The following is a 19,530-nucleotide window of genomic DNA, read 5'->3' as shown; positions in this document are numbered from 1 at the left end:
ACTGCTGGACTGAGGAGACGAATCCGTGTTATTTTTCTTTTTGGTACTCTTCAATCAGGTCCTGATCACTGTTGTTTAGCCAAACTAAATCTCTTTAAATACTAATCCTGGCCATCAGTATGAGCTGAACAGTTTTTCCCATTCATTGGATTAATACTAGGAAAGAAGAGTGACTTGGGACAAAAATGAGCACTGAACAATCAGTTTTCTGGCTACCATAAATTTAGTGGAAAGTCCACAAATGTTAGAAAACATGATGGGCTGCATTTTGCAGATGCTAAGGTTGTTTAGTCTGGGATGCTGGTGTCTTTGTCAGTTTTTTGTTTACAAGGGTTTATTACTCCATTATTGCATTTTGTAAAGTAAGAGACTACACACAGCATTACATGGTAATAGCAATTGTGTTTGTACAAGCTTAAGCTGGCTGCTCTTGGAGTAATCCAGGGAATCCAAGCACAGAACCAGTGCTCTGAACCCCATTCCTGGGCCTAACATCCCTGGACAGGTAAGTTGCACACCTGCCTCCAAGTGGGACTTACCCTTGAACAAGAAATCTAAATCAGCCAACAGGGAAATGTCAAGATGGGGATTTTTTGTTGAGGCATGGTTTTAGCTCCACTTCAGATAGATATATAGCCAGGCACTTGTACATGAATCAACGTGCAAGTCACTTCTTTTGAAATTAAAAAGTACAGCTTGTTCTATTTATCAGTGTGCAAGTGTTATTTGTTAGATAATAACACAGTATATAATAGTGCTTCCACTGATGACAGAGTATGTTGACCCCAGAACACTCATCTTGAGTTAGTAGTACCTGAACACAGCTGAAGACTCATGCATTATTTCTAGTCTAATAACAGTCTGGTAACTGTGATCACTGGGACACTGTCTTAGCGGAAGCAACTGAGAGGTCACGTTTACAGAGGCAAACAAAAACCAAAGTCAGGCTGCCCTGTGCTGGCAGGCGATTGCCCACACTCCCGGGACGCCAGCACGCTCCCTGGCATGGTTTGGCCGTGGCTCTCAGCACAGCGCCTCGCTGCAGGCCGGGGGAGACTGTGCCAGCACTGCTCCGTCACGTCTCTTCCGCCCTGAAAGGGTGAACTCCCACAGCACTAAATTAACGTAGAATGGTGTAACGGAGTGGGCAAGGAAAAACACCATCCACTCTCCCACTGTTGTTCGAGCGGTGGCTGCTGCCGTCCTGCGCAGCCCTGGCGGGAGGGAGGGAGAAGAAGAGAGAAGGAGGGAGAGAGGGAGCTCGGCGGCGCGTGCAGAGCCGCGCCCGCGGGCTGCGCAGACCGAGCACACCGCGGTGCCAAGGCCGACATTCTGGCGGCTCTTCACAGGAGCGGCATTTCGACACCACAGGCCGAAAGTTCTGCTGCGAGAGGAATGGCGGGGGCGGCTCACGGCGAAGGCCGGGCGTAACAGCGAGGGACAGAGTCGAGCAGAGACGGCTCTCCCGGCCCCTCCCTCGCTCCCTGCCGCAAGAAGCGCAAAAGGCTGAGGCAGGACGGGAGGGCACCGTGCTCCACGGCACTGCGCATGTGCCAGCCCGCGCCCCCTGCGCCAGGACCCTAAATGTCCGCTCGGGCTTCGCCGCCTCAGATTCGCGGTGTGCTCCCAGCGCCCGCCCGGCCCTTCTTCCGGCTCTGGCTTCACTCGGGTGGGCGGGGCCAGCGCTTTCCCGGGCCGCGATCTGTGCTGCTCTCGCGAGAGCTCTCCCTTTTCCTGGCCGGCGCGGAGCGAGGTAGGTGCCCGGGCCAGGGCCGCCGTTCCCCTGCCGGGGCAGCCGCGATACGCGGCCGGGAGTGGAGCGGAGCTTCCCGCGGCACCGTGGCGTCGGGATGCGCCCGATTACCGCCAGCCCGGGGCCCGATGGCCGCCGGGGCGCCCGGGGCCGGGGGTGGCCAGTCGGCGGGGTTTCCCTCCTCCCTCGGCCGGCGGCGCCCTGCGGGAGGAGGGGCCGGGGCCGGGAGCAGGCCCGGGAGTGCCGCTCGCTCGTGTAGCCGCTCGTGGGGCTCTGTGCGTGGTGGGGCCGCTTCCCCGGGCTGCCGGGGCCTTGCAGCGGGCCCCGAGGTGGGCAGGCCCCGCGCTCCTTGGGACCCTTTTCCTGTGGCCTGGTAGTCACCCCTGGTGCGGCGTGCTGGGGCTGGCCCGGCCCGTGGGGCGGCCTCTGGCTTAGTTCTGGAACGTGTGGCTGCGCAGGCGGATTGGGGAGTCCTGGCTGTGTTTGGAACAGGTGACACGTGCTTGGTGACAGCCAAAGTGTTCTTTTGCGTTGCAGAAAGGCCATGTTCAGCTCTAGCGCCAAGATTGTGAAGCCTAATGGCGAAAAGCCAGATGAATTCGAGTCTGGTATATCCCAGGTACGTGGCTTTTCCTTGTTCTCTTCGGTAACTCACTTCAAGTTATGGACGTAGTTGTCCAGACCCTAAACTTTGAGGTTAATCCTACCAACATGTTTTCTTTCCTAGTTTTACTTGGGAACTGAGTCCTCCTCTGTTTCCATTCGTTAAACTTGTTGGATGTTAGTGTGTCTTACAGGAAGTTAAGTCTTTGATACTGGCTGTGGTTAAAAGTTTATACCTGCTTTTTGGCACTGTGGACACACTTTGGTCTCAGGTGTTCTCATGAACTGAGGTGTATGTAATGGATTATTCCACAACTTCACTTTTGTAGGCTCTGCTGGAGTTGGAAATGAACTCCGACTTAAAGGCTCAGCTGCGAGAGTTGAACATCACAGCAGCTAAGGTAGGCTGGACATTCTCCACTAAGAGCTGGGTGGTGACTTGTTCTGTGTATGTTTAATTTTTGTGGATATTAATGTACTAGGTGAATGGTGACTTAAGCCCTTGTGGCCTGTTTTAGTTTTGTTATGTGCTGTTGTAGCTTATCTTCTGGTATTTGCTGCTAGTGTGTAGGATTCTGTAATAGTGTTTTTCTAGGAACTAGTTTGAAAAGTCACTGTAAAAGCCCAAATAGCAATTTAGTATGTTAAATAAAAGCGTTGACAACGATGATTCTACTTTATGTCTCTGCAGGCTGGGTTTGGGGTGTGAAACTGGCTTTTTGCATGTAGGTACTGGCTGGAAAAGTAGGTGTTACAGAAACTTAGAAACATAAACTGCAATACTCTTCATAAAAAACAAAATTGTCTGAATCTCTTATGTGCAGTTAGTAGGTGGATTGAGGCAATAGACTGACTTGGTAGTGTAGCTTAGCCTCCTTGTACATTTCCAGTTTTAGATCATGCTGGCAGCTGAAACATCAAGAAAGAAAAAGAAGAAAGCAATTAGTGGAAAAGGAGAAAGAAAGTTAGTGTTAGAATTTGTCAGCCTGGGAGACTGGATGGCAGCAATGAAGCAGGTCACTGCAATCAGAAATTTAATTGGGCTGCCTTTGGTTTTGCCCAGGCTTACCTGTACAGACACAGGAGCCTGACTGATTAGAGGTAAGTTAAAAATAATCTGGGAATGCAGAAAGCAGCATGTATCATGTATGAGCTGAATGGCCTTCATAAGAAACCACATCTCTGGAAGTACAGCAATGCCACCTGTCCTTAGTGAAATGCTTTTAGAAAAGTTTACTTTTCTAAACTTAGAATGTTTACTTAGCTGCTTGATTTTATTTGTGAGAAATCTTCCATGGGCATCTGAGTTGGCTCATATCAGAAGGTAGCTGGTGAAGAACAATCCATCCTTCCATTCTGTTGGAGAATGAGGATGTGTCTGCAGGCAGTTTCATGGGAGAAGTACCTTGTAAGCCTATGCAGACTTTGGGTTTCAACTACTGGAGAGACAAACCAGGGGAGAAGTAACCTGTCCTAGTGTGTTGTAATCCTGTTGGTATTTGAAGGGGTGACAAATGTTTTGATTGAATAGGGATGCAGTCCTAGGCAAGTGGCTGACAAAAGTGATTTCCATGAAGCAGTAGATTAAGAGATTTGTTCCCCTAAACTTTGTCTGGAGTCTGCATTAGAGGCAACTAATTTTTGAAACTTTGTATTAGCACAAATGCAGAATGGATAGTAAACATTCAGTATAGTTGCAGTTCTAGCACCTGAGTCTCACCTTTCAGAAGGAATGGGATTTGCCATTCAGAAGATGTGATTCTGAAAGGGGTGGTGGGATTTATTGCCCAGTCACTCCTCCACAGTGAAACAAATACTCTGACAAAAGTTTTTCTGTCAATGCTTTGTCTGTAGAGCATTAAGGCAGGTACTGCTCTCTGATGCACTCCCTGCCCCACGGAGTCAGAAGCAAGACTATCAATACCTGCGCTCAGGATTCATGGTCAAACCAAACATTACTTTTCAACCCCCAGCTAATGCTTACTTTGTACTTTTATTTCAGGAAATTGAAGTAGGTGGTGGCAGAAAAGCCATCATTATCTTTGTACCAGTTCCTCAGCTGAAGTCCTTCCAGAAGATTCAGGTGCGGCTAGTTCGGGAGCTGGAGAAGAAATTTAGTGGAAAACATGTGGTGTTCATTGCTCAGGTAAAAAAACCCCTTAGAATCACAAAAATGTTGACTTAAGGGTGTATCTGGAGGTGATCTAGTCCAGGCTCCCACATGTGTCAGTGTTGAATTACCCATTCAAGGTAACAGTGATAGTAATTCATTGTACCAGCAGGAAATGTAATGAGTGTCTGGTGGATGTTAGCAAAAATGTTTTCATCTGGCAGCAGTGGAAACTTGGTGAGATGTAAAGTTGTTTCATGGAGGATATAACCTTCTGGCCACTCTTACTTCTTCAGAAGTTTGACACACAAAGCTTTAAATAAAAGGGAGCAAATATTAATAGGAACTTTGCTACACTTGGACAATCTAGGCACTTAAAATTTAAGTTACTAGGAAAGGAGGGAAAAAAACTTGTGCAAGTTCTAAATATATGGCAGGACCTAAGGTGAAAAGGTGTTGGAGGGATCTCTGGGCAGTACTTAAGGACTTAAGGGTTGGACGAACTAGGGACCTGTCTGCAGAGTGGAAAATTGGTTAAAATGAAACTAGCTGAAAATTTTTAATGCAATTCTTAGAGCCAGAGCACCTTACCCTGAGTCTTTATATGACCAAGAGGATTTATTTTAATGAAGTGCCTCTGGTTCACTTCATCTAAAGGTTCTTGACCTAGAGGGTGGTTGGGCACTGGAACAGGTTCCCCTAGGAAATGGTCACAGCACAAAGTGCTGTGAGGTGTTTCTGCAATACTTTCTGGCATATGGTGTGACTTGGGATGTTCTGTGCAGGGCCAGCAGCTGGACTCGATGATCCTTGTTGGTCTCTTCCAACTCAGCATATTCAGTGATTTTTTTAGATTCTGTGATTCTGTAATCCTTGAGAATTCCTTATCAATTCAGTAATCTATTTTAGAAGGGAACACGTGATTTTGAGTATGACATGACCCAATTTGGGTAATGGTAGCCCCATCATGAATACAGTTATGGAGAAGCTGTGATGTGATGGTAGAAAATACTGCAGGTGGCTAAAACTGCATCTAGAACATTGTAAAATGTCTACACTTGCAGTAGGAAAATAGAAAATAAGTTTTACTGACCTAACATTTAGATCCTAATTTTGGAACAGGTAATATATTTACGCTGGGATTTGATCTGGACTGTGCAATAGATTTTACTGTTAAAACTAGCATTTCAATCTCAGATGTCACCTAGCTGTCTGTGGAACTCAGCTCACTACTCTGGTTTGCACCAGAGGCTCAGTCTGACAGAAGTTTAAAATTCCATGGGATTTCGGTTCCCAAAGAAGTGTGTTCACAGTGCTCATAAGACACAGTAAAATACTGTGGTTGTATTCCTGGAGAGAGGAGATGAAGTACAAGTCTTCTGTTTCAGTGCCCTGAATACAGGAGTAGTAATTGAGAAATACAGCAGTACAGCACTGCACCTTCTGCAGGCAACTCTAGTTCTCTAGTTTCTAATGACGATGTAACTTTCAGCATACTTAAGTCTACCTTTTTGGCTTTTCATGCATTGGTTTCTAGTGTGAGGGGAAAAGGTGCATGTTTCTGAGTTCATTGTAACCACCAGATACTGAGAAATGCCTTTTTGTTCTTCTCTTGCCTTAACAGAGAAGGATTCTGCCCAAGCCAACAAGAAAAAGCCGCACAAAAAACAAGCAAAAGCGTCCGAGAAGGTTGGTAAATGACACTGATGCAGTATGACAGCCTTCTTTTGTACTCGGTAGTTTAGTCAAGAAATGGTTAGTTGAGTTTTTGAGAAGTCATTCAAGTGATTGGCTGGTCTTGTCCTTTCTCCTACTTCTTGAAATACTGCTTTGTATCTGTCATTTGACTGTTAAAGTGTTCAGTAGAAAGGTCACCTTTGGGCACTGTGTTGCATTTCTTAGCACTCAATTTCTATTTACAGCTGGAAATTTTTAGTTGTCAGTGCTAGCTTAAGGAGCCCAACCTGCTGTCTCTGTTACCACAGTGTGCTGACAAGAACTATTTTCTTTCAAGTTGTAGGAAGAGCCTCTTCCACATCACATGTTAGACTGTGTGCAGAAGTCAAGGCTGGCACACTGAAGGGGATGCAATGAGGGAGAGAGTGGCTGAGGAGGGGTGTAGGTACGAGTACTAGTCCCTCTGGATATGAATTTGATAGCAATAGTATAGTCATTTGTGTTAAATGGCCTCCCTGCTCTCATCTAGTCACTGGATTGCTAGACATGCAACACTGCTACGTCTCTGTGGATGTCAGTGCCTCATCTATATGTTGCTATATCATTATGTAAGTCTGTGTCTTAAAAGTTTGTCCTCCTTACGACATGTGGCATGTCTTGTAGCTTCTCCCTGCCCCCCCAGTATTATACCTGTGTCATGTGTTACTGTATTTTGAAGTCTTCAGGCATGGATTTTAAAAGTACAGTTTCACAATACTCATTTAGCTGCAGTCCTGCCTTTGGAAGACTCTGCCTGTGTTCTTTTAAAACTAGCACTGCACGGTGGTTAGAGAAGTTAGCATTTGTGTCTGAGTAGCACGCCGCCACTTTCTGCATGAGGAAAGGCCAGTGTGCGGGACTGCCCCTGTCTCAGCCTGAAATGAGATCAGGCTGCTGTGTTGTTGTGGATGTCTGTCTCCCTTTGCTATGCCAGTGTGGGCAGGTGTGAAGTGCTGTTGTAGACACAGGTGTTAGTTACTAGTGATACTGCCCTGAAACTCTGGATCAGGATGCTGCAGACTTAGTAATCCATCTAGACTCACGTAAAATAACCTGGGCCACCTTTTCTCGTGTTGGCTCACTTCTGGACAGTTCAGGAACACACATGTAGATTTCAAACAGTCTTCTAAGTATGGACTCAATTGGCCAGCTAGTCTTTTTCTGTATTACATTGGTCTTCTAAGCTTCTTGGATTTAGGCATATGAAGAAATCAAGTGTTTCCAAAACTGAGTCACCCATGAATGTACTCTGCAGCTGAGGATACTTATCCGCTTAAACTTTTCCAGTCAGTGTCTCTGGCAGAGTTGCAGATGGAGCAATTTGGTTTTGATTTAAATATTTATTAAATGTGTAGAAATAGAAGTATGTTTTGGGGCTCTTACCGCAAATCAGTGTGTGATCTAGAAGGTCAGAAACCTGGCTACTTTTTCTTGTGCAGTCATTAAGTTTCTGCACTCTGTAGCATTTATCTTTTCTTTTTGCATGCCCTCTGATAGTGCTGTATTGTCACACTGTGGCATTAAAGAAAGAAAACGCCTCTGAATTTTCAGCCAAAGCATGCTATGGAAGATTTAAATCTTGTCAAACTGGAAATTTTCCAAGAGGATGTGTTTTAACGCTATAAATGTGGTATTTCAGCCGTACACTTACTGCAGTGCACGATGCTATTCTTGAGGACCTGGTCTTCCCCAGTGAAATCGTGGGCAAGAGAATCCGCGTGAAACTGGACGGCAGCAGGCTTATAAAAGTCCATCTGGACAAAGCACAACAGAACAATGTTGAACACAAGGTAAATAAAAAAACTCACTTTCTCATGCAGGTGGGGATGGCATTCTGACATCCCCGAGAGACTGCTTAGGGATACAGGAAAAGACTTGCCTTATGGCGTGTGGAGATGCTTTGGTTTGTATTTGGAGTAAGGTGCTGAAATAGAGGCAAGGCAGTTTTGAACTAAAGCTCTAGTTCAACTTGCCGAAGCCCCTGGATTATAAGGTAGCTATATTGGTTCTCTCATGGGACCAGACAGTGTTTTACTGGGTTTTTTTGTATGAATAGGGGTTGGTTGGTTGGTTTATGTTTTTGTTGTTTTTCAAGTGAAGCATTTAGTTTTGACCTTAAACAGATGTGCTCAGTAAAGCCTGCACTTCACTTGTTTTTTTTCTGAAATGGGAGGCTTATGTTTGGGCCTGCTCAGCTCTTAGGGTGTCACATTGTTGAAAATCAGAGAGAGCCCAAATACTCTAGAGGAAATGTATCTTTTGTGTAAATCTCAGCTACCTTAATCTAGAAGAAAATAATTGACCTCAGAGTGAAGATAGACTGGCAAATAGTATAGTACCTTAAGTATGTTAACTTAGAGTTACTTGTTTACACAGCATGTATAAGCAAGATTTATTTGTCTTCACAGGTGGAAACATTTTCTGGTGTGTACAAGAAGCTCACAGGCAAAGATGTGGTGTTTGAATTTCCAGAATTCCAGCTGTAAAATGCAAAAAATGGCTGAATAAACAACTATTCATATAACAGAGTAATTTAATTTAAATTTTGAATTCCATAAACACAGATGAGGATTAACTGGTTCATGGGACTTCTCCGCTGTCTGGAGAGTGATACCTGTGAATCAAATTATTAACTCCCCAGCTACCATTTTAATGGTAGCCCTCTTAGGTTTTTCTTGGCACTGTTGCAACACAACTGGACAAAAAGAGTCCAGAGCCTGCAAAAAGAATTCATACTGAAGAACCTAAGCATTCCAAATCTCAACTGGGGAAAATACGGAGAATTACTGTAGAGCAGTGGAACTCCTGAGTTTCGCACACAAGATATCAGTTGGAGACCTACATGTTCCTGACCCTGGAAGAAGTCAACTAGCAGGTGGTGTGTGACTTAAGAAATGTGTAGAAATGACATCTGCACAAGGGGTTTGAATTCTTAGGAAATAGGTTGGGGGAGGTACAGGTTGATTTTTGAGGTAACTCAACTTGCTCTAAATGGCAACATTCCTTACCAGTTCTTACCTAAAAGCAGGCTCTGTAGCTTCTCACCTTTCAGACTGGGTGGAAGGAATGGGAAGGAATTTTTACTTCTGAGTGCTTGACTGTATCACTAGACAAAAACTATGGATTTTTTAGGCATTGATCTTGCTTTCAGAAATATGTTTTTAGATTATGTTTTAACATGGTTCTGTACATGCTCAGTGATACAGGGAGAGATGGGGAAGAACTTAGATGCATAAGCATCCGAAGGCTGATAGTGTCTCAGAAACACTACACTTTTGACTTCAGTATCTGTGTTAAAGAACCTTTTACACAAGCTCAGGGTGGTGTTGGTCATTTAAAGTTCTGAGCTAATTACATGAATTTAGTACCTGATTGTACTAAACGTAGTATTAGGAGTAAATGTTTAATTTATCACAGTAGAAGACAACTAATTTTGGAGTCAGTCTGATATGTGGAGAGCTAAGTTGGGAATAAGTTGCATGACAGGAGCACTTAGTAACTTGCATTTTTCTACCTGAGAGTAGATGGAGGACAAGTACCACTCACTGAGGGTCTTTGTACCTTTACTTCCCTTTTCCATTTACAGTAGTTTTGACTGCTTCCCATTTGACACCTCTACTTTAGCTATGGAGAGCTAAAAGGTTAAAACAAGTTCTGCTTTGTTTTTACATTGAGAAAATGAAGACTTTAAAATTTAAGCATGGCTTAGTAGGGCAGGACAGATAGCCCTGTGCTGTTACTGTTGGTGCCAGGAATGCAAAGAGAAGGAAAATGTGCCCTGTTGCAATTAGTAGTTAAATTTCCTGTTACTTGCTGACAAGGCTTGAGTATATGCACAAAAAGCAGGCTGTATCTTTGAGGAAGTTTGTTTACCTTAAGGCCTTTTCCTGTCTCCTTTTCAAACTTCTGTCTCTGGAGTATAACTTAATTCCTTACTTATTCCTTGACTACTTATTGTTCATCTTGAATGATTCATCAGAAGTGAGTGCATCAGCTTCCCTTAGAATTAGATGAGAGGAGTTGGCAGGCATATAATAACCCCAAATCCTGTCTGTTTGTGTGGAGAATAATTGTAAAAGATATTACAGTAGAGGACCCATAACTTCTGAATTCAAGTTTTCATTGCAAAAATGGGTATTACTCAGATTGGAAATGCCACCTTGTCTAGTCCCCCAAAAATACAGTCTTGAGTCAGACACGTTACTAAGCTTTCCTCTAAAACAGTCACAGATGGCAGCCTGTGGAAGTAGACCTTGGCTGGTGTGGGCTGAAGAAGCAGCTTGGGGAGTATTTGGAGACTTAGCAGATGTTAACTACCTTTAGTTAAAGGCTGGTGAGTCTGCTGGGGCTGTGTAACCTCTGCAAGGAGAGGTGATCCTCAGCAGGCTTTGCTAGACAGCATTTCCTGCTTTATAGGGAAATGTAACTCAGGTTTCATCTCTTCATAGTAATAAAAATGTCAGTTGAGTTTCTTTTGAAGCACTGGGAGGGGGTGAGCGGGGGAGGATAAATCCAGTAAACTGAACAGAAAGATTGCAAACGTTCCCAGGCATTGCCAGCTGGCTATAGATTTTTCTTGGCTCTTGTTGCAAGCCCTCTTGAACTATATGATATGCAAAGGCTCATGATGGCCCCATAAGCAAATTCTTTGAGGGAAAGGATAACACTGTCAAAGCTCTATGGCTTTTACATCAATTAAACTACAAGGAGAGGTGAATTTTTGTGGCATAAAAATACAAGGCTGTGTGCTTGCAAAAGACTTTAGTCTTAGTTTGCCTCTATTTACAGACTCCCTTGTGTGTTTGTGTCAGTGATACAGTCAGACAACTCCCTCTGTCCCTTGACAAGCATACTAAGTGCATGCCTGCAATCTGGAAAGTCAGTTTGATGCCATCTGGTCAAGTGCTAATGAGGCTGCTGGAATGCTGGTGTCAAATGTTACCTTAACCTAAGCAAACTCCATGTGAGATGATGCTAGACTTTTCCTATACCTTTCACATGCTGGCACAGTTGAACTCTGAACATGCGATTGATGACGAGTTCTATCAGCTGCTCTGGGTGAAAGAGTGGTGGGGCATTATGTAACAGGACTGCAGCAATAATATGTGGGTGCTACCACTGTGCAAAGACAGCCAAATACTGAAGTTCTTTCCTGTAGTAGCTCCAAATGAGAAGCAAGGGCTTTACATCTGTTAATTGCTCATGAGACATTCACCTGATCTTAAAGCTTCAATTATTTATTTCATATGAATCCTTTCACAATGTCTTCAAATATTTTTGCCTATGAGGAGGTCTGATCCCTGGTGATTTTTCTTCAGAAAGGTATACAGATGTGTCACAATTGTAGTGTAACAGAACTTGCCTGAGGTTTTGGGTGGTAAGTGCTTGACCTATCTTTTATTAATAGGGCAACTTGATGTATGATAACATCATATCTGAGTAGCCCCTCTTGAGTGTAAATGGGAACAGCTGGTGAGTTTCAGTGTATGATCTCATGCCAAGCAGCATTCAAAGGAAATCCCATCACTTCTGCATTGTGGACTGAAATAATTAATTTCCTATTCCTTTGTTTTTCCTGAATTTTCCAAGTGATAGGCCTGAGTTTGATTTGCAATTACATCTGAAGGTCAGAGCAATGCTGAAAAGCTGCACCTTCTCCAGTTTGTGGGATGTGCTGTCTAGGCCACTGGACGTTTATCAGAATGACAGAAAAAAAGATGTCGATTACAGAAAGTTATGAAGGCTCATAAAATGAAGGTTGGTGGAGAGGCTTAGGGAGTGTGAGTTTGCCTGTCTCCAGTAGGGGCTGACTGCAGCACTGATCAGTGTGAATAATTCACTGCTCTTTAACAAAGTGCCTTTACCCTGCCCCTTGCTGCCTGCCTTAAGGGTGCTCCTGTGAAAACCCTGCTGACATGAACATCTATGCAGTAGTGCTCTGTTCCCTACAGAGATGCAAGTAGAGGATCTTATTTGTGTATTACCATCAAGAGGAGAAAGTTTCTTGTTAAGTTTATGAGTTCATGTCTCTTCTACCTTCCAGTTACTCTTTCTTATTTTCAGGAATATCATTCTTAAGCTTAGTGTCATGCAGTTGCTACTTGGTGTTATTAAATGATTAGTAGATAACATTTCTAATTATTGCCTATTGAGTTAACATGTGTGGCTCAGTTGTGATCTGCCCCTGGAGCAGCAAAAATAGAATTAAATCCAAGCACTGAGGAGATTATTCTAGTTTTAGAGATGACTGACAGAAAAAGCACAATTGCTGCAGTAAATGCTGCTTAAAAATTTTTATGCAAAAAAAAAAATAGTTCAACATTGCTAATAAAGTAGAAGGCCAGGTTTTACAGAGTTACAAATAAACTTAATAATGTATTGGTGTGGCCACACTGATCTTTCCCACCTTACATCTCATGTACTGCACAGAAGAGGTGGGAAGGAGCGCTTTGCTCTCTGCCCACAGAGATGCTGGGGCAGTGCTGACAAGATATTCAGATGGCAGATGGATATCTTCACAGGGACAGATCTACAGGCTGTGTTTTACCAGGACTGTATTAACACTTAATAAAGTTGTTTCCTATTTTCTTGGCTAAACAGATACTGTTCTGTGAAGCAAAGGGAATAGGACACATCATTGTACTGCCCTGAGAGCAGAGGAGGGGTTGCACTTGGCATGCTTGTGTGCATGTCTGTACTGTGGAGGAGTCCTGTATCTGCTCTATCTCCTTGCCACTTTTTGGAGTTTCTTGGGGATGTCCTGGGAGGCCTAATAAGGGCTGCTTACTGAGTCAGCTCTTACTTTCAATAACTAGAACAGCATTTGTGATGCCTGCAATAAACTGAGCTCCTGCAACTGATCTCAGATACTGATTTTTTTAAAGAGTTTGGGTATTGGAAATTTTAATCCTTTGGAAAAATCTGATTGGGAAATGCTGATACCATTGGATGCTTTGCTAAACCAAAGGGAAAATCAGAGCCTTGTCATCTTCTCTTAAGATTTTTTAATAACCATTGTGTTTTAAATAGGTGTTGTGTTTAATCCTCTTAGAGATACAAAGATAATGCCAACTGACAATGCAAAGTGTAGAAAAATTTTCCTGGATGCTCCTAAAATGTATTAGCGTATTTTTTTCTGTTTTCTAAGAACTTTTTATTGTCCTTTTAGAACCAGTTGGATTTTATCTGCATGGTTTTGATTTGGTTTGAATCCAAGAATTCCATTTGTAGTTGTGTCAATGTGGTATTTACCCTGAATTTAGAGGTTGAAGAAAAATTGTGTAGTGGATCAAGCTGAAGTAGCTGGCCCAACTGGTGTCTTGCTGTATAGAAACATAAAATGGTTTGGGTTTCGAGGGACCTTAAGGATAATCTACTCTAGCCCTCCCTGCTGGCTAGGACCTTCCTCTAGAATAAGATTGTTTAAAGCCCCATCCAACCTGGCCTTGAGCATCTCCAGGCATGGGGCATCCACAGCTTCTCTGGGAAACCTGGTCCAGTGTGACCAGTCTCACAGTAAAGAATTCATAGTATCTAATATAAACCTGCCCTCTATCAGTTTGAAGCCTTTCTTCCTTGTCCTTGTAAAAAGTTCCTCTTTCAAGGGCTACATGTCCTTGTAAAAAATCCTCTCCAGCTTTCTTTTAGCCCTACACCCCTTTAGATAATGGAAGGTGCTCTAAGGTCTCTTGGGAGCCTTCTCTAGGCTGAAGAAGCCTGACCCTTTCAGCCTGTATTCATTAGAAAGGTTCTCCAGCCCAGCTCTGATCAGGTTAATTAGTGCTCCTCTGGACTCATTCCAACAGGTCCACATTTTTCTTATGTTGGGGGTCTCAGAGCTGGATGCAGCAGAGCAGGTAGGTGCTCATGAGAGAGGAGTAGAGGGACAGAGCCACTTCCCTCTACCTGCTGGCAATGTTACTTTTGATGCAGGCCAGGATGTGGTTGGATTTCTGGCTGCAAGGGCACTTCGCTGGCTCACGTTGAGCTGCTCATAAGCCAACAAGTTCTTCTCAGGGCTGTTCTTGGTCCATTCTCTGCCCAGTCTGTATTTATGGTTGGGATTGCCTGCCCCAACCCAAGTGCCCTTGGTGGTGTTGAAATTCATGAGGTTTGCACAAGCCCATCTCTTGAGCTTGTCAAAAGAGTCTCCTGTTTCCTTGCAGAGAGGACTCACATTTTCCTTAGTATTCCTTTTATCACTGATGTACCTGAAGAAGCTTTTCTTGTTGCCTTTGATGTCCCTGGCCAGATTTAATTCTCTCAGGGCAGGTTAGCTTTCCTAACACTTTCCCTTGTTGCTCAGACATCTCTACCCCTCCCAGGCTCCCCATTCTTGCTTCCACCCCCTTCAGGCTTCCTTTTTGTGTTTCAATTTGTCCAGGAGCTCCTTTGTTCCTCTGTACTGGTATACTGTGGTCTCTGGAGGCTGTCCCTCTCTCTCCAGCAAGGGTGGCTCAAACACTTGGGTATCCCAGACAGACATGTTAACATAATAGAGAATTAATAACCAGCAGCTATTCTGACCTGGTGATGACCTAAGCTGCTCCCACATGGTCCATGCATCAGTACCCCAGTTTGTACATATTAGCCTGATTTAGATGATGCACCAATATGGCTACACAGTTTCCAGTTGGATTTTGGGGTGGGAAAAGGTTACTTATGCCCTTCTGTATGGGGACTATGCCTTTCTCTCTCATGTGAAAGAAAACCACGTGCTTGTTTATTCTCCCTTTTCTAGAGAAAGCTCTTTCACTGCATTTATAGTGTTTGCCCTTTCCTTTTGAACACTGGTCATTTATGTTTGTTTTCTTTTCTGCTTCCCCAGTGTTGAGACCTACCTTTTCTAACAGCTTTCCCTGAATGTCTCTGTTTCTCCATTGAATTGTGTTTCTGGCCTCAAAGTTATTTTCCTGTGTTTACAGGGAGAGTAGATATGTATGTAAATGGAGTTGTCTTTGCCATGGTAATATGATCTTCAAAGGCTTGGACTACAGTCACTTTGCTGCATTCTTTACATAAAATGTTTGTCTTGGCAAGTTTCTGCCAACAGAGTGCTGCAAGGGCCCAGTCCTGCTAATTGCCTTCTGCTCCCACTGAACTGATGGGGCCTGTGTGCATAGAAAATGAACTTTAAAATTAGAGTTGCATGGTCCTTAGACAGTTATGTTCATGTTCTACCATTTTGCCCTTTCTTTACTGAGGTAATCTATTGAGGAAGAGATCATTGGCTCTTAACTTTTCGTGACCATTTGGTGTGTGTGAAAATACCGGAGTTCATACCAGTGGAGGAGGGTAGCTAGATTCCAGTTCAACATGGAAACCTCTATGTAGGTAGTCCACAGGGAGTCCTGAGTTTGAGGCATCGCTACCTCTTTTTGTACCTGTTTTTCTCTTTGCCATTAAAGCTGGTCAGTGTGTCCTCTGGGCTAACAAAACAGGAGCTGTCGTGGGCAAGAAGGCTGCACACTCCTGGCTTAGGGAGAGGTTTGCTGGGAGAGAGGATATGTAATGTCAAGAGCAAAGCAGAAAGAGAGTACATCAGTACTGTGTCATCAGCTTGTACTGCAAGCCCCACCACAGCACAAAATTCTCAGTGGAGTGGATCTACACCTCAAAAGAGATCTGAAAAGTGATAAAGAAGTGAACACACAGATGATTCTATTGCAGCTTTCTCTAGCCCCTCAGTCTAAAACCTTTTCTGTGTTCTGATACTTCCCATGTGGAAAATGGAAAGGAACCTCCTGCTACTGCCCTTAGCTTCTGCCCTAGTTTTCAAGGTCACATATTGGGGTTATCCAAGTTCCCAGCCCACTGGGTGCTGGCTTAGAGCATGACCCCTCAAATATTACTACCTGGAAGAAATAGGAGGAGGGAACAGTGGTATGAGATGGATGGAGACAGATGATTCACAGGATTTTTTTTGTAGCTATCAGAGCTACTGTCTTACAAATACAGCAGCTTTTCATCAGAGGGTATTAATTGATATAGTCACAAGTGGTACTCTCTATTTGCCCTGGAAATGGAGAGTGAAGCCATTTATATCTGTTGAAGTATAAACTGCTGTAACTGAGGGAGGTGTTCTCAAAATCTCACTTTCCAGAATCAGCTGGCCCCAGTTTTTTGCCGCTTGAATGTATATGGAGTACTGTGATTTATCCAGGCCTCAAACTAGTCTAGCTGTTTAAGGTAAAAACCAGATTTGTACAACTATTTAGAAGCTAGAGTGAAATAGTACTAAAGTTGTATCAAAGGTGTTTAAAAAAACCCACAAAATATTGTGAAGATGCCTGCCATGTGGATAATTTAGCATTTACATTGTTGTGGGGTGTTCAGACATGGCTCTGAAACAGTTGCCTGTTTTAATAAAGTCAAGAATGGTGCAGCCAATTGCAAGCATAGAGAGAATTTCAGCAAGGGGAGAGTGTGTTAATTATCCACACAAGATGATCACATTCAGTGCTGCATTTCATGTGTTTTCATATCCACTGAAGCAAAGCAAGCGAAGTGTTGTGCTGGGGCAATGTGCATGCATGGCTTAGAGCTGAATAGATGTAAATGGTTAAAAAGGGGTTCTCTGCTAGAGAGGAGGAGGGGAAAGTAAATGTGCATTCCCAAAAAAGTACATTCCCAAAATAAAAAGCTTACATCATGGACCTCTTCAGTTTTCCCACACTTCTTCCCTAATTATTGTCCTGCAGGACAGCTGATCTTTTTCAAACAGGAAGCTGTTTACAGATAACACTTGCAACTGTTTTGTCTGATTTGTTGAACTGTCGAAAAGAAAAAGACAACCTCTTTTCAAATTAAAAACTGTCAGACTTCTGTAAACAGCAGCAATGAGGTTCATCTGTGCAGTGTCCCTGCAGGCACAGAGCGTTGTGCAGTTCCCATTCTCTCAGCAGCCATAAGGTAAGAGACTTTTATGCTTTTACTCCGTAAAAACATGTAGAAGAAAAAGTCTGGATACTTGTTAGGGAGCTGCTTTGTATATGGCAAAATATGATTGGCAATCCCCAAATAGAAGGGGAAGGTAAAGGAAAAAAGAGCTTGCTTGAGTCTATTGGATAACATTGGATTTTTCTATTGAGAACCACCCATGTGGGTTAGATCACTGAATGCCAGCTTAGTTTAGGGGTGGAGGTTGTATTTAAAATGGACAAATGGCATTGGAAGAGCTTGCTTTCCTTTTAGCAGGAAAGGACAAAACAGTACATGAATTTTAACTTCTCCTACGATTGAAACTTATTTTACTCCATTCTTGAGTTGTAATTCCTGGTAACAGACACAGGCAGTTGTCTTGTTTTCCACTTTGAAAAGTGATCTTTTAATACAACTGCAAAGCAGAGAATGAAGACTGGCATTGCAGAAGTAAAGGTCCAGTAAGGGCTGGAATTACATCACTGATTAATTAAGAGCAATCTTGGTGGAAACCAAATTGTGTACGGAGTAGTACCATGCAGAAATGCTTCGTGAAATACAAGGGTATATAATGATACAAAATCTTGGTCCAAGTGAGCAGGAATGAGTGAGAGTAAGTCATACTTTAGTAAGCAGCCAGGCACATGCCTGCTTTTCAGTCATGAGCTATGAAAACTAGGATTTGGATAGTGGACTTGCAAGTTTCCATTCTGACCTCTGTGCATACATATGTGTAAATTTTGGAGGAGGATTGTTTTCTAGCAAAATCAAATCACTGTGGAGAATACCTAACTTTACTTGTCATACAGTGAAACAGAGCATCTGGACTGGAAATGTTATGCCTTTGTGGATTAGTGTAAAACCAATACACTTTGATTCTTGGGTTTTGAAATGTTTTTAAAATGTTACAAATGTAAAAACTGCTTCCCTATGTTTTCCTCTCTGTAGCTGAGATCTTTAAATTTAATATGTATGTGATTGTTTACATGGTCATGAACATTTAAGGCATTATAGTAATCAGAAAATATAAAGCAAACACTGATTTAAAGTTGACACTTTTAAAATAATACAATCCCTAAAATTTTAGTATGTTACTGATGCAGCATAGATAAGGTGTGCCAGTGTTGTAGACAAGAAGTAAGACTTACAAGGTGAGTATTCGTTTTAAAAATGTTTTTACTCTCATAAAATTCTTAGATGTATCTGTCAAAATTAAATTATTGTTTTAGTTAATACATGAAAGATAATGTGTAAGTTAAATTCATAGTCAGAATAGCAGTTGAAACATGACATCGTTCTACAGTCAACAGAGAAGTGCAGCACAAATCTATGCAATTTCTAATTGTATGCTACATTCAAGACTATTTTTTTCTGATTATTTTGAGTGATTTTACACTGTTTCTACAGCTCTTTTTAGTCATCTCTAGGGCTGTCCAAAAATTCTTGAACGAGAATCCTTTTGAAGTAGGAAGACTTTTGGCAGAGTAGCTTTTTAAAGAGAAGTGTCAGTTTTCTGGGATAGTTCAGTTCTTTTGTCAAATTATTTTGGCTGAAAACCAGGGGAGTTTAGCCAAAAATATTCTCATGGTGTCTCTTGGGAAGTGTAGTTTGTGCTTTGCACTGCATTTCACTACTGGCTGAACCTCACAGCTGAACCACACTTCCTGTAAGGCTGTGTGGTCAGGGTCTCACTATTTTAATTTCCTTGATGAAAGGAGTGTTAGGGTGTATTTTGGAAAGTTAGTCTCGTGAAAGAGGCACAGGCTGGGCTCACAAGGCATCAGCTGGTTGATAACTAGTTGGCAGATTCTTAAAATCTGATTGTTTCCTTCTGGTTTGCACGAGCCACAGGCCATCCTGGTTTTCAGCCATGAGAGTAGGACCCTTCAAGAGAGCGTCAGCAGAAGGTTTAAAGCCTTTTGTTGTTTTTGGCCATGCAAACACCTGTACAAGGGAGAAAATATTTAATAACATTTCTAAGGCTTTGTTAATGCTCCTGCCAACTTTTTTACTGAAAGTGTTCTATTTTATATATTTGGAACTGAAAAATGCAAGGGATTATGCCTGGATGTTCAGATTTTTTAAGAACTCTTAAGAGGAAAACAACCTACTAGAAACCTGAAGCTTTAGAAAGAGGTGGTTTTGAAAATCCAGCAAGGTGTCATCTCACCCATGTAAGTGGCTCTTCAGAAAAATCTAGTCCTGTGTCTTTTGCCTTGTATAAGATGTTTGTAGTCAAGAAAAGAACAGAAGTTGGTCCGCTTAAGCACTTCATCAGTGCACCAGTTTCTTAATTTTTCCATAGGATCCTAGGGTCCTTAGCTTCTGTGACTCTTTGCATGCTGCCCCCTCAAAAATTTATCAGAAGATTGTTTAGGAGGTCCATGGGGTGTCCTAGAGGCTGGGACAGAACAGTATGACAAATGGT

General features: G+C 42.9%; 2 protein-coding genes across 2 annotated transcripts in view; both read left to right on the top strand.

The window, feature by feature from the left end:
• The first annotated feature begins 1,705 nt into the window (after positions 1 to 1,705).
• Positions 1,706 to 8,706, top strand: RPS7 (ribosomal protein S7). The gene is made up of 7 exons (XM_066547247.1): positions 1,706 to 1,753; positions 2,291 to 2,372; positions 2,686 to 2,757; positions 4,359 to 4,502; positions 6,091 to 6,155; positions 7,822 to 7,972; positions 8,591 to 8,706. The coding sequence occupies exons 2-7, from the start codon at positions 2,298 to 2,300 to the stop codon at positions 8,666 to 8,668; spliced, it is 585 nt and encodes a 194-aa protein (XP_066403344.1). The 5' UTR covers positions 1,706 to 1,753; positions 2,291 to 2,297; the 3' UTR covers positions 8,669 to 8,706.
• Positions 8,707 to 16,931: 8,225 nt separating this feature from the next.
• The window catches only part of COLEC11 (collectin subfamily member 11), a 37,501-nt gene continuing 34,902 nt past the window's right edge, over positions 16,932 to 19,530 (top strand). The window contains exon 1 of the mRNA XM_066547245.1: positions 16,932 to 17,093. The gene's annotated coding sequence lies outside the window, so the exon portion shown is untranslated. The remainder of the gene's footprint in view (positions 17,094 to 19,530) is intronic.

This window comes from Molothrus aeneus, chromosome 3 (assembly GCF_037042795.1).
Source record: "Molothrus aeneus isolate 106 chromosome 3, BPBGC_Maene_1.0, whole genome shotgun sequence".
In the NCBI taxonomy this organism is placed as follows: Eukaryota; Metazoa; Chordata; class Aves; order Passeriformes; family Icteridae; genus Molothrus; species Molothrus aeneus.
The sequence above is the reverse complement of the archived record's forward strand: the minus strand, read 5'-3'. Positions and strand labels throughout refer to the sequence as shown.

Coding starts and splice junctions, on each gene's coding strand:
- RPS7 (XM_066547247.1), top strand. CDS start 2,298: ATGTTCAGCTCTAGCGCCAAGATTGTGAAGCCTAATGGCGAAAAGCCA. Junction 4,503..6,090: donor ATGTGGTGTTCATTGCTCAG/GTAAAAAAACCC, acceptor TTGCCTTAACAG/AGAAGGATTCTGCCCAAGCC. Junction 7,973..8,590: donor AGAACAATGTTGAACACAAG/GTAAATAAAAAA, acceptor TTGTCTTCACAG/GTGGAAACATTTTCTGGTGT.